This window comes from Carassius carassius, chromosome 1 (genome assembly GCF_963082965.1).
Source record: "Carassius carassius chromosome 1, fCarCar2.1, whole genome shotgun sequence".
Lineage (NCBI taxonomy): Eukaryota > Metazoa > Chordata > Actinopteri > Cypriniformes > Cyprinidae > Carassius > Carassius carassius.
Window position 1 is genome coordinate 44,166,961 of NC_081755.1, and position 23,301 is coordinate 44,190,261.

The 23,301-nt window shown below is 38.1% G+C and overlaps 4 protein-coding genes across 9 annotated transcripts in view; 2 read left to right on the forward strand and 2 right to left on the reverse strand.

Annotated features, from left to right (window-relative positions):
- The window catches only part of LOC132151902 (Fc receptor-like protein 5), a 628,771-nt gene that overhangs the window by 398,925 nt on the left and 206,545 nt on the right, over window positions 1-23,301 (reverse strand). The gene's annotated exons all lie outside the window — the stretch shown is intronic.
- On the reverse strand, window positions 3,761-8,816 carry LOC132151959 (F-box/WD repeat-containing protein 9-like). Its single transcript, XM_059560535.1, has 9 exons — window positions 8,702-8,816; window positions 8,459-8,621; window positions 8,001-8,110; window positions 7,692-7,839; window positions 6,339-7,083; window positions 5,920-6,068; window positions 5,625-5,825; window positions 5,478-5,543; window positions 3,761-4,139 (listed from the first exon to the last, which is right to left on the reverse strand). The coding sequence occupies exons 3-9, from the start codon at window positions 8,105-8,107 to the stop codon at window positions 4,065-4,067; spliced, it is 1,491 nt and encodes a 496-aa protein (XP_059416518.1). The 5' UTR covers window positions 8,108-8,110; window positions 8,459-8,621; window positions 8,702-8,816; the 3' UTR covers window positions 3,761-4,064.
- On the forward strand, window positions 18,946-20,585 carry LOC132152064 (myeloid-associated differentiation marker homolog). Its single transcript, XM_059560732.1, has one exon. It carries the CDS (start codon window positions 19,361-19,363, stop codon window positions 20,204-20,206), a length of 846 nt encoding a protein of 281 aa, XP_059416715.1. The 5' UTR covers window positions 18,946-19,360; the 3' UTR covers window positions 20,207-20,585.
- On the forward strand, window positions 21,359-23,240 carry LOC132152060 (myeloid-associated differentiation marker homolog). The gene has a single exon (XM_059560717.1). It carries the CDS (start codon window positions 21,800-21,802, stop codon window positions 22,658-22,660), a length of 861 nt encoding a protein of 286 aa, XP_059416700.1. The 5' UTR covers window positions 21,359-21,799; the 3' UTR covers window positions 22,661-23,240.

A 23,301-nucleotide genomic window follows, 5' to 3' on the forward strand; every position in this document is an offset into this window, starting at 1 on the left:
TATTTGTTGTTGCTCAAGACAGATACATCTGAGGCGTTTAAAGACTCCATTTGTCCACTAATTATTTCTAAAGAAACACGAAAATGTATAAAAGGCTCCATTACCTTGTATCTTACGTTATGTTCCCGTAGAAGCAGTTTTTGTAAAAAATAGGCTAACGATTGCGTCATATCCAGCGACTCTCTGTTGCACAGTAGAGAAATTACCGTATGGACAGGAGGAGAAGGAGGAGACAATCTTTTACTGTCTATGAGGCTATCGGGGGAACGTGGCGGCATAAAGTCAAGGGAGATAATTAATCAGAATACTTACCAAAATTTGCTCCTGTTCACGCTCGCCTTCTCTGGAAGATTCGGTGGGTGATTCAGATTTCTCTTGGCACAGCGATTAGAAGACGTACAGGTTGCTCACGTGACATTTATGTCATCAAGCTCAGTTTGAGTCTGCGCAGTACGCCCGACCCCCACAAAGTGCTTGCTTCTAATTGACCATTTTTCTCCGTTGAATCCAATGGGATCGCTGTGTCCATTTCCTTTACTGTCTATGGTAAAGACGCCACTCAGTGGCGCCAGAGAGTGGCGCGCATATAGGGCTTGGGCGTCGTGACGTCATTACTTGGCGTGGCCGCCACGTTGATAGCCTCCTTTACTGCTACACCGACTACTGCGCAGTGTTTAGACATACTCCCTCTCATCCGTGTGTCTTAATTTGATTAATTAAAAATCTATTTCAACCATGGTAAACCGTAGCTGTATTGTGGGGTGTACAACACATAATCGCCATTGGGAAAATAAAATGAGAATGGATTAACTTTACACCGCTTTCCTGCTTGGAGGCGCGAACACGGAGACCATAACATCTGAAGATTAATTTATATAGCTTAAGTCAACATTGAAAATAAGGGAAATTTTTCGGGTTACTCATCCAAAATATGGGAAATTTCAACATTCATCTTTTTGTTGCTACCCCTCTGCTGACAGCAAAAATTCGTACTACAAAACTGCTGCATCAACTAACGTTAAGCAATTTGTGAAGCTAGGTCTAATGTGACTTTAGTTACAGATTGGCATGAAATCGTGCTCTCACAACAACCACGCTATCTTAAAAAGCCCAACATCACGCTAAGGTTGCTTTCAAGTAAGCAAAACGATGCTTTGAAAACATCTGTTTCGCTAGAAGGGCAAGGAGTAGCAACAACAGGACAACAACACAGAGACTTGACAGGTCAGATTGGAGGGCTAACGGGATATTTTACAGGAAAATACTAAAACGGGAGGGTTAACAGCTACTAACTACACTTTTGAAACACATTGTTAAAAGTCCATGTGTGAATGGTTGTTAGCACCAACGGTTTCTAAACAGGCGGGAAGGAAGTCGACCGGAAGTTCAAGTCGGCCGCGTGCCGCCATCTTGTAGCAGAACTTCACTTGCGTTAGCATTCCATTGACTCCCATTCATTTTGGCGTCACTTTGACAGCGAATAACTTTACATCTGAGGCGTTTAAAGACTCCATTTGTCCATTATTTATTTCTAAAGATACACGACAATGTATAAAGGGCTCTATTACCTTCTATGTTACATTATGGCCTATTTGTAAAAATAGGCTAACGATTGCGTCATAACCACTCGACTCTCTGTCGCACAGTAGAGAAATTACCGTACAGACAGGAGAAGTTTGCAGGCAATCGGGGAGGCGTCAAGAGAGAAGCCCATAGATACAAGCCCTGGCGTTACATTTTAAAATACTATACAAAATAATTAATCAGAATACTTACTCCTGCTCACTCATGCCAAAGAATTCCCCGCTCAAGCTCGCTGTCTCTGCAAGATTAACGATGGCAGTTTGCACGCACAGCTACTAGAAGATTTACATCTGTCAGACAGGTTGCTGACGTCATCAAGGTTAGTTTGAGTCTGCGTGTCAGAAACGGAAGTGCTAAAAATGGGCTTCACTTGTCTTAATTGAGTTCCAATGGGGTCGCTGTGTCCATTTATTTTACTGTCTATGTTACTAAACTAGCAGCTAGGTAGAGCGCAGCTTACCAGATTACTGTATACTGTTTGCCGCTGTTCCGATTCTATGATCTGCAGCTCCTGAACCCATCCATTTGTGAACTGTACATGAGACTTCAATGACTTGTAGCTTCGGAACTATTCTGAAGTGTAGGTGCTCACAAAACAAACAAGGTAGCCGAAGATATCTGTAATGCAAAAGTGCGGCAGCAAGTCTCCGTCGGTACTCCACTATTTGTTGGGAATTTCATATGGATCCAAACCGTTAATAGTGCCGATTTTGTCCACATACCGGTCCCTGGCATCCCTATTTAGCGTATCCCTATAAATCCCACAACCTTTTGCGATTTTAACATCTTTTTTCTTTCTCCCAACTCTGCTCTTCTCGTTCAACTTGCTGTATGTTTACATTCGAGAGGCTAGCAACATGGCCGCCACGTCCCAGAATGCAACTCGGTGCCCAAGCCCTATTGGAAGGCTTCTCAGTACATATGAAAAACATTATATTTGGGTATTATGACACTGACCCCACAAAACGAAAATATCAGTTTTGTTATTAATTTATTTTTTTCCCTAAACAAATTTCACATTCACAAATGCAAATTCTCCAACTGTAAAACTGTCTTCTCTGTTTTTCTTAAATAAATGGAAAACTTTTTGAATGTAATCTCAGTATCTACTAATAAGAAAGCTATAAGGACTGTTAGAATTTGCTCCGCCTTTGATCATGTGTAATTTTGTTTAGATTTTGGCCCTCTTTTCTTTAGTTCTATTTTATTACTTATTGTTTTTTTGTTTTTGTTTTTTTTGTGGTTGATATTATGTGATGTATGTTTATACTTTTGTATGTTTTTGTTCTCTGCATTAATAAAAAAAAGAAAAAGAAAAACTCTTGCCATGATTTGTATGCAATACGTCATGCCTTTTTACTAAATTAAATTACTAAATTACTAAATATGTAAATAATATTTGTCCTTCGATCGTCTCAATTTGTAAAGATGAGCTCTCAAGAGACACGGAGTGGTGTCATCTTCCTCCTCCGCTTGTCCTTCAAGGCAGTTTGAAGTAAGCTTGTGTTACTGAAGTAACCAATAACATTGATACAAGTTTTTCATGTTACAGTGTGGTACAGTTTTTTGCGGGTAATTATTGTCATTCAGTAACACAAGCTTACTTTAAGCTACCTTGAAGGACAAGAGCTCATCTTTACAGACTGAGACGATCGAATGTCAAATATTATTTTCATATTTAGTAATACAAATCACCGCGAGAGCTTATCCTCCAACCCCTTCAAAGACAAGAAGACCTGCGTCTGCGGCAGTCGCCCTTTTTATTTACAGCATTAACAACGACACGCTGACAAATCCAACTGAATCATCAAACTGTGCATTTCTAAAGCTTTTTAAAAATCAAAGAGAATTTGGACATTCAGTCAGTCACAGAACATTACAACAGCATTGTCCGCAATAACTATAAATAATTCATAAATATAAACATTTTAAATTATGATATTTAGTAGACTGCTCTGGTCGTGAAGTGCATACATTTTAAAGCATTGTGCCTCATTTGTTAACTGTATACTTGTATAAGTATACCAAAACAGAAATGATCTTAAATCACGTTTTTAATAACTGATTTCCAAGTTAGTGTACTGTATAGAGAGCTAAATACTGAGAACAGAGATATTTTTTGATACTTGTTTGCACTTTACTATATTATACTGCATTTGTTTTAGAATTCACTGTATTTTCAGTCTAAGTATATTATTAGCAGAAGTGTTAAAGAGATGATCACACAAATCACAAAGGTGTTCCTGTGTTACGAGGCACTGAATTGTTTTGCACTCTCACTGTGCAATTGTGGTGCGACCCCTTTAAGAAGAATGACAGAAAACTAGGAATGTCATATTTGTGTTTCTAGAATCACTAGAGACATGTATCAGACACTTTTTTCCCATTAAAATTAAACAAAATAAAGCATAATGCATTGATAAATCCCTGGAAACACAAGAGTTGATTGGTTCTTGTTGTTCCCCTGCCATCAGATGCTTCTAGACTCTGTGCCTCCAGACTTCCACATTCATGTCACCAGAAGCAATGGCCAGCGTTCCTCCTTCAACACTTAACTGAGAAGAGAAAACAAATCATTAATTTAGGATTTTATAGAAGAGTAATAGTAGTATCATCCAACAGAAGTATTTATGAGACGTACAGTAATGTCTTTGACCGTGGCTCATCCAATTAGATTTATAATGTGTTTGTATGTTCAGTCTTTTGTTTTCAATTCAAGTATTATATAACGTGAAGCTCTTTTTGCATTGATTCCAGACAATTCATTTGTTTTGAATAATAACATTTTTTTTAGGTTTGCAATCATCAAATTCTAAATCAAAACAGTATATGAAGTATCTTTCATTAGATAAAATTGTTCAATTCAATAGATTATCAAATTAAGCACTACCACATAGTTAAGTAATAAATAATAACAAAAAAATAAATGTACACCTGAATATTAAGGTGCAAGTTACAAATTTGATCAACAAAGAGTTTTTTAGATAGATAGGTAGATTTCTGACATAATAATTTCATGTAAAAATAAGATTTTGTTGAATTCCCAGAAAAAAATAACTATAATGTGATGAACATATCTAATTTGATTTTTAAAAATGCTATAAAAACAGTCACCATTACTTCAGCTTGGGAATTGAAAATCACTTCCAATTCCAGAATCAGACACTTGTTGTAAAATTTCTATTTAAATTCTGCCAATCAATTCCTGTGTGCATGTTTTATTTAGGTGGCGAAAAGGGGCTGTCAAAAATGTATTTGTTTTTGAAACATTCATTCAAGAGATTCATGTAAAAACACTGATTCATCCAGTAAAGGAGAAACAATCTTGAGTGAATCATTGAATCATTACTTTCAGAAATCCCATGAGATTTTGTTTAATTGTCGAATATTTTTTTCTTTAGAATTGTGAGAGAATAACAACCTCCATTTAAAAAAAGTCTCAATTTATGGAGAATCATGCAGGTCTATTTTGTACACAAAAAGCTCTTAATCAAGTGGTATTTTTTATGTAGCCAGCTGATATTTATTTATGGTATTCAGCTGCAAATAAATCGTTTTGCTATCTAAATATTTTAATTATTATTATTTTTTAACCATACTGGAATCGATAAGAATCGGAATCGATAATCAAAATCAGATTCCCAAACCTAGTCTTCAGTGTGAAGAAACATTTCTTAATATTAAGAATTAGAAATGTAAATCTTCTTATTAAGAACTTTTAGAAAAAAAATATTAGAATGCATATTCATTTTCATTTCAAACATTAATTTTTTTCTTCATAATATTTTTTTTCTTCAACATTTCAACATTTTCAATGCACTACTTGCCTTTTCTTGGCAACTGAAGTTAAAGAAATGATTGAAGATGAATCATGGGTAAAAATTTGAACATACCCCATTAACTCCTGCCTGATGGTGAAGGGTGCACAGTGTCTTGAGTGGAGCACATGGAAGGTGGACCTGCATCCAATAAGAGATGTAAGCTGCCAATAACCCTGGTTAAAGATCACCTAAACTCTTTTTAGCTGACAGAAGACTTGCCTTGATAGTGCGGTCAGAGGAGCACGTGTACAGAGCACCAGGAGAGTGGTGAACGCCGGTGACCAGTGACCTGTGGACGGTAAACTGGGACACAGGCGTCAGGGAGCTGTTGTGCATGGAGAAGCTGTGCACGAGTCCACGGTTATCCCCGGCCCACACCTCTCGACCGCTGTAGGACAGAGACAGCAGGTACGACCTCAGCTGTAGACGTGTGGAGAGGATGCAGAGGAGTGCATTAGCTGACTGTTACTGTGATTCATTTTTTTATATGAAGCTTGTGTGTGTGTGTGTATACCTGAACTTTCTGCAGGAGTTTTCCCGCCCTGCGGTCGAACAGAGCGACGGTTTGGTCTTTACTGCCTGATAAGATGTACTGGTCATCAGACGCCAGGCACAACACAGCATCACTGTGAAGATGAAGACTCTTGACCAATGGATCTGCAGCTGTGTCACATGAATGAAAGTTGTCAGCAAATACAGTTACAATTATTAATAGTGTCTGAGTGGACTTCATAGGGTATTTCGGCCAGCTACAAAGCGTATTCAACATGTGTTGTGTTGAAATACCCAAACCAACATTAATAACATCAACAAATACTACAATAGCATATAAATATTATAAATCAACACTTTTCACATGTGAATCATTCACAGCCAATAAATCATTCACAGGAACGTGCTTTAAGAAAATAAATATTCTGAACCTCGACTCACCTCGGGTGTCATAGATGCTTAATTTCTGATCATGTGACCCGGCCAGCAATGTGTCCCTCTCGCAGGACAGACATAACACAGCAGCTTTGCACTGGATGAGTCCCCGTTCTGCTCCTCCAGCTTCGAGATCCCAGAGCCTGATGGTGCTGTCGAACGAGCCAGATGCCAGCAGAGGTCCGCTGGAGGCCAGGCACCACACCCAGCCCCGGTGGGTACTAATGGTCCCACGTCCTGCAAGAGTGTACATCAGCTTGCCTCTGGGACCCTCTCGAAGGTCCCACAGGTTCACGTTTCTGTCCCTGGAGCCGGAGACACACAGAGCCTCTTCTCCACCCAGAAGGAGGACACAGTTCACATCTGCAATGTGGCCAGAGGGAAGGATGATGTGTTCCAAGGGCGAAGAAGTGCTGGATGATGCAGTCAGATGGGGACTGTCAGAGGCATTCTGGGATTGAATTTGCACGTTCTCTTCTCCTGCTTCCGCTGCACCGTTTAAATCGACATCCAGCTGCATCTCTACCAAGTTCTCACTGTTCACGCCACCAGCTGCCTCTTCCTGTCTCACTGCTTGATTCTCAAGCCCTGTCCAGCAGCCAATCAACTGCTCCATTTCCAAGCATGCCTTGGACCAATCAAAATCCTGCTTTGGCCCGACTGGGAAAGACGCTGCGGGACCCGAGAGTTTTTGAGCCCGAAGCTGCCACGCCAAGCGATCCTCGCCAAGCTTTCCCAATGTCTGACATACCTAAACACAGACGAACAGCGAGAGTTCAAGAGGTGTTTATTGAAAGAAATTAACATTTCTATTCAGCAGGGATGCATTAAATTGATCAAAAGTGAAAGTAAAGACCTTTATAATGCTACAGAATATTTCCATTTCAATTAAATGCTGTGCTTTTTAATGCTCTATTCATCAAATGATCTTGAAACTAAATGTATCACAGTTTCCACAAAAATATGAAGCAGAACAACTGTTTTCAACACTGATAATAAAAATGTTTCTGACGGATCATGTGACACTGAAGACTGGAATAATGATAATAATGATGTTGAAAATTCAGATTTGATCACAGAGATTAATTATTCAGCTATTTTTACTGTATTTTTTATCAAATAAATGCATTATTTACAAAAATATTATTGCCCTCAAACCAAAAGGTTTAAGGTTTATAGGATCACTGAGCACAAAACCAATAGTTTATCAAATAAAAGTACGCAAAAAATCTTAATGTATTATTCTTATTAATAATATATAAAAGTTTATTACTATTAATAAGAACTGTATACCCATTTAGTGAAAGAAGCATGCCCTGAATAGAATAAAATGTCAGGTTTGGATCTGAAAGTGTTTACCTGCGGCAACACATTAATGACACACTTTGCTGGGAGATGTGAGGCTATCTGGGTAACGATCTCCCACGGCAACGACAGCAGGTGTGTTCCATTGCTAGAAGGGGAGGGGCTTGTCTCCACAGCGCTGACGGACGCTTCCAAATTCAGTCTTTGAGGGAAAACATCAGAATGCACAAGACTGAAACTCAAATTAAAGTTTGCAAACATACAAAGCTTATGAATTCGCAATTAGTCCCTGCAGTCAGTAATAAATCTTACAGTAAACTATAGTATATAACAGTGGATGTTGAAACAACTATTAATACAGACCTCTCTGGAAAGGAGTGTGGGGTGTCTGGGCTGAAGTCGGGTGGACTGGCACCAGCAGGGCATCTCTGCTTCTCCTCGTCCTCCTGGGACACGCTTGTTCTCGACATCGACTGAATCACAAGAGCATAAAATTATGCTGACATCACGTTCTGTTATTCACATTTATATATATTAACCAATTTACTCGGAAGAGATCAATACTACATATGTTACCAAGCTGAATAGTGACCAACATGACAACATTATGTTCTTCTAAGAAACTAACATATAACAGAAAAGACAACAACAAAAATTTGCTATAGATACAGAGTATATATCATAGATGTCAGTTGTCTCATTTTTAGATGCTTACTGTAAAAAAACGAATTAATTAGGAATAGATAAGTGTTAATCGTATTCTGCCGTAATAGACAATATAAATAGGATTTAGATAAATATGAGATATGGTGGGCACATACCTTATTTTAATCGTAAATCCTTGTATTCAAAGACAGACTGAACGGGTAAACAATCCACATCTCTCGTCCACCTGGTTTTTGTCATGAATCATTGATCATTTTGATATGACACTGCACAGTCATCTGTGTTTTTATAGTCCCTCGCGTATGTTAAAGGTGAGCACTGATGTCAGGCGAGAGAGAAATCATAGAAACGTGAAACGGGTTTTTGATCAGCTTCATCGGAGAAAATATGACTAACACAGTTATATTGACATCACTGTGACTGGCACCGACAGACACTTGTCAACACTACACTCCTTCGGCGCACACTATTTGCGTCATCTGTGTTTCAGCGTCGTGCGTCCTGACGACAAGGGGTGCTTCTCAATATCCCTCCTCGTCTCCTCTCTCCTCCGTCCTCTATCCTATGACCCGGAAACCGATCGAGCTCAGCCATCTTGAAGGACATCTCAATTCTCTAATTGCACCGCGAGGAGTCGAGGATCGAGGAGTGAGGAGGCTTCCAGAGGAGTCATGAGCGAGGATACACAGGTGCATCCTATGCGGAAGAGTTTTATCGACTAAAACGTGACGCACGTATAAATTCTCCTCCCCCTTCACATCGGTCACAATAATTTTGATTTCTACTTTACTTTTGCAGTTTATATAAACCACACACCTCACATATTTCAACAGGGTATCTTTCTTTATTATTATTTATTATGAATTTCTTAAATAAACAAATTTCAACAACATGAGGGCAGATCCTCTGAGCGCTGCTGATGACGCAACGAAGTGACGCTCGAGTGATCAAGAGGCTTGTTTGAGATGAGCAAAATCTGCGCAGAATCGATCACCGGTGATCAGCGCGAGATGCATGCCGGTTAGAAATGTGTCCGAGTGCGGTCCGCCTTGCTCTGATGTCATGCTGACGTATGTCAAAAATCTCTCGCGAGCGCAAGGCGCACCTGTCGGATTCTGCAGTCGCGCGCAGTTGCTCTCCACCGACTGCGCTGATCAAAAGCATGATGGGAAACGACTTGCTGACGACACAGCTTAATGGTCATTGGCAGCGAATGTCAGCTGATATTTTTTTTCCCTTAATTCCAAGAAGTCCATTAGCATAATACTATAAGTATTTAGGACATGTGCTTTATATACCCTTTTATTTTCTTGGTTTAAAGTTCTGTTTGTTGTCATTTTCTCTTTATTGTATTGCATGCTTGTGTTAATTTTGTACATTGAGATTTTTGAACAACAGTAATCCATTAAATAAATTAGTCAATCAAACATGCATATCTAATGTGACGGTTTTACAATAAGGCCTCATGTTTGTGTTTTTATCTAAGATCTTTATCTAGGTATGTCTTATTCCAGGAGTGCAGTAAACAAAACCCACAAATGCATGCTAATTTCTTAATTTAGAATGTGTTTTTGTTTTATATAATTTTTGAATATTAATTAGCTGTACACACTTTTATTGGTCATTAAACATGAAATCCAAACTTACATTAAGGTGACACACAATTGTGTAATATATTTATATGGAATATTTTTCATGTAAAAAAGGGATAGTTCACCCAAAGATTTTTTTTCTTTGGGTAAACTATCCCTTAAGTAGGATATACATCAAGTTAATCAGCTGTGCCATGTCCCACTCTTAAATGTTTAACCCATAATTAGGGATAACAATGTAAATTTAATGCAGCATCTGTTTGCTCATCATTTCTCATTATGGCTTTGATTATAAAAGGCATCCACAAAGTTTACAATTGTAGCAAGATGGAGAATATGTTACTAAAACTATCAGACTCCCAGGGAGCAATCACATTAACAGTAAGCAAAGAAATTGCTGAGAGAATAAAGAATGGTAAGTAAAAAAATAAATAAAAAATTGGTTGCTTGATGATGTAAAAATAATGAATTTTATTTTTATTGATTGAAATTCGTTTTTTATAGACAAAAAATATGCAGCATATATAATGCAACAAGTGAGATCTGCAGAACAGAAACAAGGTAAGGCATTTTTCTTTTAACCATAATAACATTATAACGTTTAGAATGATCATGGGGATTTTTTATTATTGTGTTCTCTTTAGCAGATACTACCCACTGTCCAGCATCTCTGTCTCAGTGTCCCCCTCCTGTTACTACTCTGTCTCAACTTCCCCCTCCACGTCCAGCATCTCTGTCTCAGTGTCCCCCTCTTGTTACTACTCTGTCTCAACTTCCACCTCCACGTCCAGCATCTCTGTCTCAGTGTCCCCCTCTTGTTACTACTCTGTCTCAACTTCCCCCTCCACGTCCAGCATCTCTGTCTCAGTGTCCCCCTCCTGTTACTACTCTGTCTCAACTTCCCCCTCCACGTCCAGCATCTCTGTCTCAGTGTCCCCCTCCAGTGATTGATCATCCAGTATCCCTTGTCGAGTGCCCTGTTGAAACAAGGAAAATAAATCTCACACAAACACACAATCTTCAATCCCCTTCCATGCAGTCAGAATGTGAAGAAACCCAACAAGGTATGCACTGTTTCTAATATGTATAAAGTTAACTAATATCCAATATGTATAAAGTTGATCTTTCACAATTTTAAACGGCTGTTTTCATAGAATTCACACACAGGACCACGCTGCTGCTGCTTGACCTCACACAAATGTATCTGCATTTGTACTACAGAAATAAAATAGCATTTTACAAAAAGCTGGAGCAAGCCTTCAAAGAAAAAGGTTACAACATCAGCAATGAAAAATTGCGCAAAAAACTTGGCAACATGATCACTACTTACAAAAGGGCTAAAGACCGGTGTCGGTCAACAGGAGAGGGAAAAGTTACATGGGAGTATTACAAGGTTGGTGTGCTTTTTGTATTGAAATTACTGCAAATCACTGGGTTTACATAAAAAATAATTTCTAAAGCATCTCTATTTACATTGTTTTACATGTTTTCTCAAAGGAAATGGAAGACTTATTTGGGAAATCTGGAGTTGGGAGTGCACCATCAGGCACAATCTGCTCGACTCCTCTGTTCAACACTACCTCATCCCAGACCAAGTCCTCAATTGCACAGGCCACAGGCTCCCAAGAACAGCCTCTCCCAGAAGAACAACCAGGTCCCTCCACTGCTATGCCCTCCAAAGAAATGCACAGAAGGAGACAAACAGCATCAACATTCTGTGAAGTTTATGAAGCGCATTCAGAGAGGAGAACAGCTGCTCTAGAGTCACTAGTGCGGCCTGACTTGGAACGCAGAAGAAGGCTTAAAGAGAGGCGGAGAAGGATGTTTGAAAAAAAATCTCTTACCTGCCTTGGAGAAATCATTGAACAACTAAAAAAAATCAGTAAATCCCAGGAAATGATAATCGATCTATTAAAAAATAAAGTTTAACCATATAATCCATTCCCATGTGTATCATCATTTTATTGCTTATCACATCATTATTATAGAGAACACAAACATTCCTCCCTAGAGAGGGGACAGTGGTTGACTAGCAGAATATATGTCAATCATTTGATAGTAAGTGCTTAAAATAATCCTGTACAATCCCATCCACCACCTCACAAAACAGTTAAATCAAAAACCTTCTTAAGATAAGTTTAATGGAGGGAATTGTTGAAGGTAGAACAAGTAAATGTGATGTTCACAGGCGGCCACAGATTGCATCTCTATAATGTGAAGCATTATTGTGAATGTGGGCTTCTGGTGGGTATGGCTCATCCTCCATAACATCTGCCTGCTGATCCTCGTCAATTTGGTCATTGGATTTCAGGCAGATGTTATGAAGAATGCAACAGGCTGTGACTGCAGAAGAAATGTTCTTTACTTTTTTCATGTGAAGACATCTGAGTCTCCTGAATTTTGATTTTAAAATTCCAAATGCATGCTCAATAACTACACGAGCAGAATTCAGTTTCCTATTGAAGCATCTCTGCCTGAAAGTCAAGTGGCCATTGTCTCTGTATGGCTTCATAAGCTGAAGCGAGAGAGGGTATGCAGAATCTCCAATTATATGCATGCCCTCAGGAACCAGGGAATGTGGATCTTCCTCAAGAAGTCGGCCTACCTCTGACAACCGAAATGCCCTTGAATCATGCCAACTACCAGGGTGACCCACACTGACATGACAGAACCGCCGCTGACTGTCACAGAATCCTGTAAGAATTACAGAATAGAACTGTTTCCTATTGATATAGGCCACAGGATTCTCACAGTGCGGTTTTACTATTGGAATGTGGCATCCATCAACTGCACAGACAGTGTTAGGAAACCCAGCTGTTTCAAATTCTAACTGTGATATGTGCAGGGCTTGTCCTCTGGGCCAGGAGATGTAATGTGACAAATGTGTTATTACAAGAGAACAGAAATCATGCAGGTGTGTTGAAACTGTAGATTTGGTTATGTTAAATCTGTCTGCCACTCCTCTATAGGACTCTTGGTTGGAAAGAGTCCATAGAGAGGCAAGTATACTGTTTGTCAGCGGCACCTTAGTCTGCTGTTTATTCATGTAAAAAGGACCAAGTGTATTAATTAAATCCTGCATTAGGAAGAGAAAAAAAATAGTTATCATATAATAAAACCATGGACACATGAATTTGCATGGGGGGAGCATATGCCTAACATGATGTTTTGTTTGCCTACATACCTCCACATGACCTCTAGAAAGTCTGAAATGACTTTGAAACTCAGAAGGACTGTACAAATGGACCACATTCTCAACAAAGTGAGGAATTTTAGGGACATTCCTAGGAGAGAGAAAACATTTATTTTACGTTTTAATTAAATCCTTTAAACCTTTATTTTATTTAGTGCTGAATTATCTGCAGTCTGGACTGTTTATTTTCATTAGATCTATTCAACTTGCAACATACCAAGACCAGATAGATTTATATCCCTACTATTTACTGAAAAAGCCATTTTAAGTAATGAGCACTTCACCTTAAGTGATTCTCCTCATCATAACCATCTTCGTGCAAAAGCAGTGGTATTTCAATTGCATCCACTTCGTCTGCGATAAAGAACGCGAACGCGATCTCTTCCATTGCTGACGTTTGCAGTCCACAACACAGCGAGATTCAGGAAGTGTCCGGCTTGCCTGCACTTTTTTAACTCCTCCCCTTACTGCAGCCGCCTACTCTCGCTTACAATTCAGGCGAGGCAAGGCGCATCTCAAACAAGCCTAAGGATTCCAATGTGTAAAAAAAGCTTTCATTCGATCCCTCCGTCCTCGCGTCTTTTCCTTGCAGCCTTCCCTCGCATCCTACAGGGGGCGGAGCTGAGACGCGAGGAAAGGAAGCGAGGAGAGGAAACGAGGATGCACAAATAAGAATTGAGAAGCACCCAAGGAACACTCTTCCGCTGAGTTCCAAACGGGGCATTTCGCCCTACGAAGGGCACTTGGAACAGAGTTGTAAATTCTATTTAACAACCCCGTCTCTCTGACAAAATCAGAGAATACTTTACTATTTATTACACTTATACCATTTTATTAAAACCTTAAAATTAAGATCCTGAATTCCATTTTTCCTTATTTCTACTAGCATGTTTCCTCTTTCTCGTTCATACTTAGGCTGTTAGATTCAAGAAATAAATTAAATTAAAAAATTAAATTTACATGAGGTATTGTTTCTTCAACATGACATTATTCACATAACCCATTTGGGTGTGTCCCTATTATTTTAAGAGCGCTATTTAAATTCGAGCGCCCTAGTAATATTCTGTTAAAGATAACCTCTTGTTTCCTTGACTTACACTTTATATTGACTTCCTTTAAACTATAAAGGAATCTACCCTTTTCCCCTATGTTCCGCTTAACTTGCCATTTTTAATCACTTTACCCCATATTAAAACCATAGTGAAACTTGTGTCTCTATCATTTCTCTCTGTAAAGCTTGCTTTGCTCATTTATCCATTTTTTATTTATTTCCAATTGTGTGCTGGGACCCATATAAAACTGACTGATGTATCATTCTGAACAATTCTTGAATGTATTTGTAGGATACTAAAAAGAATATCCTGGTGACATGATTTAAAAGATTTCAAACTCTTTAAAACCCCTTTCTAGTCACCCCCCTTTTTGGCATGGAGACAGAAATGACATACCCAAAATAAAAAGGTTTCTGCTCATAATTCTTTCTGACTAGATACATAATCAACATTTTTTCACAAAGCTGACACTTCAAAGTTTACTGTTCAGGAATCAGAATCACTCAGACTGTTATGATAATAGAGATATATAAGCTCAAACATAAAAACAAAAATAAAAATATAAAAAACATATTTTTTTAAATGTATTTAAAAAATTGTTGATGTAAGATATTAGTTTAGAAATACAGTGTAGCTAAAGCCACAAGTCTTTCAAAACTTCATTAGAAATTTCATAATCTAATCTGTAAAACTGTGAATTTTATGAAATATTTTCTAAGGCCATGTCATGTTTTTAGAGAAGGCTAATCAGATTGATTTATGGCACTTGTCATCTCTGTAAGATCTCACATGTAAACCTCCTGTGTGGTCTGTATGTGTGTTGGCTTTGAAAAACTCCCCGTTTCATGATTCTATTGTTCTCACCAAACGAGTCTTTCACACCTCCGCCAGGTATGACACATTATCCGCATTATTCTTTTATCATTATTCTTTTGTTTTTCTGGCTTTCTTATAGGTACTAGCTTCTTTCCAAACTTTCTTAATTCTTCCTTCCTCCTATACTCTATTATATAATTCTATTTTTTTTCCCATAGCCCTATCTTTCAGATGTCTAATTATATATCCGACCTGATTCTTTCCTGCAGATGGATGTTTTTTAGTAGCATTACAAATAACTCTCTTCAATTCATCTCTATTGAAAGGGAATTAATTGGCTGGTCCTCCATTCCCCCGCTTTTTATCAGTGCTTCTATATTTTGTCTCTTTGTTATTTCTCTTCTCCTCTTTCCTTCCTCACTTAAGTTCCATGAATTTGTGCAAATGTTTTTTACTGGCATTTCTGCTTTGCCCTCATCTGTCACAGCTATTTCTCCTCTGACTCTACTACTGGATTTTCCCACTCTTTCTTATTACCTTCCATTCTCTTGATCATATTCCACACATCACCTACTGGAATTGTTCTTCCGATTCCACTACAGAAACCACACCAGCTTTCTCTCTTAGCTTGCCTTATAGTTCTCCTCACAACTGCTTGAATAAAACTAGATGATTATAATTATGCTATTTCTTAAGAAGTTTAAAAGCATTATTCCTATCTCTCACAGCTTTACTTGTCTGTTCACCAAGGAACCGCTTTTCTTGTCATTTTCCCTTTACTTTTCGTAATTGATTCTGATCCTGCTTCTAGTCACTGATAAAAATTATTTTGTGGTCAAGTAAATACTACATAAAAACAAATGTAATTTCTACATTAAGGCAAGAATTAAAAAGTTAAGGTAAATTCTAGTACTAAATTTAAGCTTGTAGAAATTAAAGTTGGAACTCATAAGTATATTTTACTTGGAACCATTTAAGTTTACAAGGATTCTTTAAGTAAATATCAAAGTTATGATCCCATATTTCCCATCATGCACTGGGGCATGAATAATTAAAAATGTTAAAACATTTTTACTGTTTTCGAGCTGTACTTGTTAGGTTTAGTAACGTATGGTTTTGTGACATCTGGAGTTCATGTTCTACTCAAAATAACCCATTCATACCATCATTGTGTATGATGTACCAAATATTGAGGTCTCTGTGTTTAATTGGATAAGAAATATACTGAGTGGACATATTATCTTAAAAGGATAACTGTCTACATGCTTACAGATTTTTACTTAATTCAGCACTTAATTTTTACTTAAAATAAATGTGTGCAAACCTTTCAAAAGAAATAAAAATGAAGTAAACCTTGCTTAATGTATTTCTTATTCAGTGCATTAAATTACTATTATTTAACCGCACACTTTTTTCTGTTTTTACAGTGATGAGAAATATTTAAGTAAAATTTACAAACCAAGAGTCAATAAAATGTACTATGAATTCCCAAGTAAACTTAACTTAAACGTTTCTATTTAAATTTATTAATAATTATGATTAGGATTTTACTTGTCAAATTTTTATAATTTAATTAGCCTTTTCTTAGTGAGAATTGTTTCCAAGCTTCTTCAAGTAAATCCTACTCCAAATTTCCTTTTGCTCTCCAGCGCCTCGCTTTTTCAAATGCGCGTTGCATCTACGGTAGGCGATATGTACCAAAAAGCTTTGACAGGATGTCTTCTAATAGCACTTCGTTTTGGCGACGATGTTTTCTTCTCCTGTGGCGCGGCATATGTATGGTCCATAATAAGAATGCAATCCAGACTTTTAAACTTGCCGGTGCAGTTTCAAGCGCCTCTCACTGCTCTGCACCTGCGTTTCTGTCTCTGACCGAAAACGCGTTGTGGAAACGCATTGGCTTAGTACTTTTTGTCCCTCTCTGCTATTATAGTTTTGCAAGATGGCGGAACTACATGGAAGCCTCCGTCGACCTACCCGTCCCATGTATATAAAGATAATAAATTCTTCATTTACGAGGATTAGTTTAAACATTGGCATAGGTATTTGTACACCATTGAGGGCATAATTATGAATAAAAATATTGGTTTTAGATAATAAAATACCTAAAAAGTTACTTATTGTCCCTTTAAGGATGTCAAAATCTTGATTTGAATCAATTTCAGCCATTTTTTCCTCACACATTTCCTCAAATTTAGTCCAATATACTTTTTCAAATACCAATATTCCTTCTCTTTGAGTTACAGTTCTATCCGTCTCAATATCCAATATTATAAATACTGGGTAGTGATCACTCCCAATGTTAGATTCCACCAAACTTCCCAATTACACTAACTAGACTAGAAATTATTCGAAACTAGTGTCCAATCCAGCACAGACTCCATTCCTGTGTGAACATCTATCCTTGTTCCCCTCCTGTCTCTTAAGCAATTTCTTGTTTAATAAATGTTGCACACCCACCACCAACCCCTTCTTCCCTATCATGCCGTACTATACTACACCCTTGTATAACAAAATCTAAACAACGTTTCATCCAAGTTTCTTAAACACATATTACATCTGGTTTTATAATTAAATCTTCAGTAAAGTGCTTGAACTCCTTACCATTTGCTATCAGAGATTTTGCATTCCACTGAATTATTGAAACCATCTATATGCATTATCCACGTGTTTCTTGACTTGATCTCATCTGAAGTTAATCTCTGACTTCTCTCCAGGTCAGGCTTGTCATTCCAAGATACTGCTATAACAACTAAGTCTTCTGTGTTTTTGATTCAATCCCAGCTGTACTATTTATAACTATGTAATAAATGGCACAATTTTTTTCTTTTCAATCATCATAAATTCTTCCTGAACTTTGTTTTCTTCAACTGAAACCCCTGACTGACCTCTTTAGTTTGCCCTTTAGTTTGTCCTTTAACCTGTTTTGCTGCCTCTGCATATGTTAGTGTCTTCTCCACCCATTTTCAATACTCTTGAACTATAAAGCAGACTTGAACTTGAACTCTGAATGCTTCCCAATGTGCCTCTCCACAGTTGCAACACTTTGGTTATATGCCTTCCTCCCATTTGCCATATTCAGTTTCCTCCACACCGAGCACATCTACACTGTTCCCTACAACTTGTAGCAACATGCAATCTTGTAGCAATTTGTCAATTAAAACATCTGGTATATAACCTTTGGCAATTTAAACTGGTCCTGTTATATACTCTCTTACAATGTAGCTCATCACACCCATCATTACTCATTTTGGAATTTCATCCTCTTGAAATTACTACAGTTTCAGTGTCTCTTCTGTTTCCAAATGCACCTGATTTAATCCTTTGTGCATGTATTATCTTCCCTCCCTTTAAGTTACCTTTAAACTCTTCTATACCTATATTAAGAGGAACACCAAAAATGATCCCTTTTTACTTTTATCTCCAAGTCTGTCTGTGCTGACAACTTAGAATTTTATTTTTTTATTATTTTATGTAGCCTACTTTTAATTTATTTAATGACTTTGTGATACTGAACATTTTATTTTTTATTTTTTAATCATAATTAATTTCCCAATGGCACTCCACTATTCATGATAACCCTTTTATTTTAAACTGGATCTTATCTTCATATTAAACAAGACTGTGAATATATTGTGGGTTGTTAAAGAGATTATACATATGTCATGTCTGTAAAAGCACATTTTATATCTCTAGTGGAAGTTCAGCATTTAAATCATCAAGAAAACGCAAGGCAAATGGGAAGTTGTAATAAAACATAATTTATGCTGCAGTAAATGCAAAATATCTGAAAACATAAGATAATGCAATATTTTAGGTGAGTTGAGAATTTTTTCCCCCATTGATATCAATAAAAATATATAGGCCTAGTTAAATGCACTGAGATTGTTTACTCCATACTCATATATTTAACATTATGTATTGAAGATGACAATATATGGCTTAATTTAAAATTTAAAATGACACAGTGCCTTTCTAATAGTTTGTATCTGTGTCAATAGGTGTGATCTGACTCTGTACACAGTTACAGTAAGTCCAGCCCATTTTGTCAGTTTCTCCAGCACTTCCCTGTAGAGACACAAACCTATTTCACAACCTAATTTGTTTGCTTTTCTACTGAAATAATTACATTCACTTCTATGTATTCAGTGGTTTCAGGGTCCTCCCAGTTTCTAACACTTACTGACAAGTTGACGAGTAAAGAGAGAAAGTGGCCACTCCCTGGACCGCTTTCCCTCTGGGTGAGGTTAGGAGGTGAAGACTAATCTGGAGTCCATACAGGGAAAGCAACCGAAAAGCCGAGTCATTTGGAGAGTATGAGAGAGAGAAGTCAATGAGAAGACAACATTTTGAAGGCTGAATGCATCAAAATCAAGGCTGAACATCAATTTAAGCGTCATCATCATGGTAACCCTGAACACTCAATCTCTCACCTCGCCGGTGGGAATAATCCGCTTCTTTGAGTTCACACTAACGCTCATTACCTTCGGCCTGGTGGCTTCTGAAGGCCACGACAGCTCTTCATTCTGGGCCTGGTGCACGTTCACCTGGTTCTTCTGCTGTTTCATAACCCTCCTCATCATCATCCTTGAGTTAACCAGCCTCAACACCAAGGTGCCCATTTCTTGGGACGACTTCACAACGGCTTTTGCGATGTTGTCCACGCTTATGCTGTTGGCCGCTTCGGTCATCTACCCCACGTTTTACGTGACCTCCAGACATTCAGTCAGGATCGCAGCCACAGTGATCTCCTGTGTGTGCTTCTGCCTGTACTTAGCCGAGGTGGGACTGACCCGAGCCAAACCCGGGGAGGTCAGCGGGTTCCTGTCCACCGTGCCGGGCTTGCTGAAGGTCCTGGAGGCATTCGTGGCCTGCATCATCTTTATCTCTCTGAATTCTACCTTTTATAGCTGGTTCCCTGGACTCCAGTGGTGTGTGGCCATCTACTCATTCTGCTTCATCATTGCTCTCCTCATCATCATCCTCACCATCGGCAGGTTGATGTCTCGAATCCCCATCCCGCTGAACAAATGTCTGATGGGGTACAACATACTGGCAGTTTTAATGTACCTCACGGCTGTGGTGATATGGCCTATCTACAGTTTCCAGAACAATCCAAGACCACCAGGCTGCTTTGGCTGTTACTGGGATAACATGGCTGTTGTGTCATTCATGACTTGCATCAATCTGATCGTCTACATCGTGGATACGGTTTACTCGGTACGTCTGGTGTTTGTTTCACCTGCCTAGAATGTCACAATGGTTGTGTGATGAAGTTCTTGTGATGTAAGTTTCAAAATGTAGAATCTATTAAATGTAAATGTAATCAGTTTTTGGCATCAGCTCGGATGGGAAGTACAGTTGTTATACAGGCAGTTTTAAACATGCACATACTGATTGTGTTATTATATTAATCTTACTGAAAGTTTATTGATGTTAATGCACTCTAAACAATGTTATGAGAATGTTTTAAAATAATAAAAAAAATATGACAAACACATAATATATAATCATTTAACCATGTTTTTTTATGTATCTATTTTGGTTTCACAGACTTGTTCTCTGTCCACTATCAGTGTTTGCAAAAAGTGAAACCGCAGAAATAAAAAGATCGAGAGGACACATCAGTTTCCATCAATATGGATTTATAGCATCATAACTGTAACAGTTAGTGTCAGTGTAATATTGATCTTTGATCCTAATGTTGACTCATATGTAACACATGCTTACAACACAGATACTATTAATGTACTAAAGGTTATGGGGAGTGTTGAGAGATGTTGAAATTCTCAATGAATGTCACCATTTTAATCCTCAAAAAGCCTCATGAATTTTGTTATCAGTGGTGTTTCAGGACTGCAGTTACCAACACAACCCACTGGAAATACACCCACTAACATTGTCCAATTAGTTCCCTATAGATTTGTTTTTGATTGTTTTTTGAGGTTTTAGTTGATGTTGTTATGTCTATCTAGAGCTATATTTTTACCTGGATTTCAACATGAAAATAGCAGCTAGCATTTAAAACAACACAAACAGAGTAGATTTGTTCAGTTTAAATGATAAAACATTAGAAGAGGAAATCAAAATGAGATCAAGAAGTAAAGTGACACCTTCTGGTTGTCAAATGCTAAGTTGATGGCCTCATAACTTTAACGTTTCATGTCATAATTTACCTTTTTTTTGCATAATTATCACTTTATGTTATAAATTTGACTTGTGTCCCCATTTTATTTCAACTTTTTGTCCTAATTTCAACTAACTTTTCATGTCACACTTTTTAATTTTTACCAAAACATGGTTAATTATAACCTAGTACTCTATATAACCTAGTCTATATAACCTAGTACTCCACATCATGCTGTTATCAGGACAAGTAAAAGAATAATCCAAACTTTCCTGTGATTAAACCAAAAGTGGGACTGAAGCCAGTAGGTGGAAGTGATTAGAATAAACCTGGCTCTAGACCAGAGTCCAGGGTTTGAAATCAGCTCATAGGAAAACAGCAGATCAGCAACCAATGAGAACCAAGAGAAAGGTCATAAATGTGATAATCCCGAAAAAGCTTCTGTTCTCTTGTCAACATGATCAAACATGTTTGCTGCCACATGAGAAGGAACTGAAGTTTTACTACAGAGAAGAACTTTTGGCTACTGGTTTTTAAAGAATCCCTGTGGAATAGTGTGAGGAGAAAAACGAGTTTGACTGGATTTGTTGACATTTGTGGCATGGTGAAACTGCACAAAGATCCTTTGAAGAATGTAACCCAGTTTCTAAAAAACAGAAGCATTGGACATCTGAAAAAAAAAACAAAGGCTTTGGGATTCCTGAAACAGTTTCATCATGTTGCATGTGGATTTCAGATCACTGATTCAGCCTATTGGCATTGTTCGGATGGTGGCGGTGGTTCTAACATGCATCTGCTTTGCATTGGCGGCATCAGCGGGAATCCCGACTGAAGCCAAGTCCCATTGGGCTTGGTGCATGTTCTGCTGGTGCTTCTGCTGTTTCACAACCCTCCTGATCCTCATTTTGGAGTTTACCAACCTGAACACCAAAGTGCCCATTTCCTGGGAAGACTTCACCATGGCTTTTGCTATGTTGGCTACACTTATGATGTTCACCATTGCGATCATCTACCCCACGTTCTTCGCCAGCTCCTCCAACTCCAGGCAGATCGGGGCGTCTGTGGTGTCCTGGTTGTGTTTTGGGCTGTACGCCGGCGAGGTCTGGTTGGTCCACAAAAGGCCTTGTGAAACGAGCGGCTTTCTCACCACCGTTCCCGGTCTCCTCAAGATCCTGGAGACATTCATCACCTGCATCATATTTATGTCTTTGAGTCCCGTCGAATATAGAAAGTCTCCGGGAACAGAGTGGTGCGTGGCCGTCTACTCCTTATGCTTCATTTTTTCATTGCTGATTATTTTCGTCACCATCGCCAAACTGGCTTCCATCTTTCCATTTTCTTTTGACTATGTAGTCATTAGCTTCAACATCCTGGCTGTGGCTATGTACGCAACTGCTGTTGTTATCTGGCCGCTGTATGCATTTAAAAATAACTCACGTCCAGCAGATTGTAAAAGCTGTCCATGGGATGATCTGGTGGTGGTGACCTTCATGACCGTCATTAACTTCTTAGTATACATTGGAGATATGGCCTACTCTGTTAAAATAGTATTCTTTACCCAACATGGGCAAGAGTAACCCATGCCATATCTTTGGTTTAACATGAAAAAATAATGTATGTAACATGAGTAAGGATGTTATTGTATACAGAGCGGACATATTTCACTATTCAAAGGTAAATGTGGCCGCACCCTATTCAGTCACATTATGTACAGAAAAGAAGAACCTGCTACCGGTCCAACAGTTGCACTTTATTTTACAGTATGTGTACTTACATGTACTTATAGTGTATTTATCCAAGAAAGTTCTAGGAATACAAGGTAACTACATGGTATAGGGTTAGGTTAAGGGGTAGGTTCAGGGTTAGTACCTTACAAAGGTATTGTAATTACCATAATAAGTACATAGTATGTAGAGTACTGTAAAATAAAGTGCTTCCAGTACAACAGTAAGGTATCGATTGACGTTACTCCGCAATAATATACTTGACTGTAAATTGGTACAGTGCTTTTTATTTTTTGTTACCAATATGTTAGCAATCTTATTTTTGTCTGTTGTTGTACATTTTCACAGAAAGCCGAAAGGTTGTATGATGTGAGAAATATTCAGAGACAATCAGAAGTTTTTGAGATTTTGTAGCTGGTTTTAATCTAAAACCAGTTTACCCTGTTGATTTTAAGATGAAAAGATATTGAAAAAATGAAAACATATTTTTAACT

Excerpts from the sequence above, each read along its gene's own strand:
- LOC132151959 (XM_059560535.1), bottom strand. The coding sequence starts at position 8,107 with ATGTCGAGAACAAGCGTGTCCCAGGAGGACGAGGAGAAGCAGAGATGC. Across the intron at positions 6,069-6,338 it reads AAGCATCTATGACACCCGAG|CTGCAGATCCATTGGTCAAG; the intron begins GTGAGTCGAGGT and ends CATGTGACACAG. Across the intron at positions 5,544-5,624 it reads CCTCTGACCGCACTATCAAG|GTCCACCTTCCATGTGCTCC; the intron begins GCAAGTCTTCTG and ends TATTGGATGCAG.
- LOC132152064 (XM_059560732.1), top strand. The coding sequence starts at position 19,361 with ATGGTAACCCTGAACACTCAATCTCTCACCTCGCCGGTGGGAATAATC.
- LOC132152060 (XM_059560717.1), top strand. The coding sequence starts at position 21,800 with ATGTTGCATGTGGATTTCAGATCACTGATTCAGCCTATTGGCATTGTT.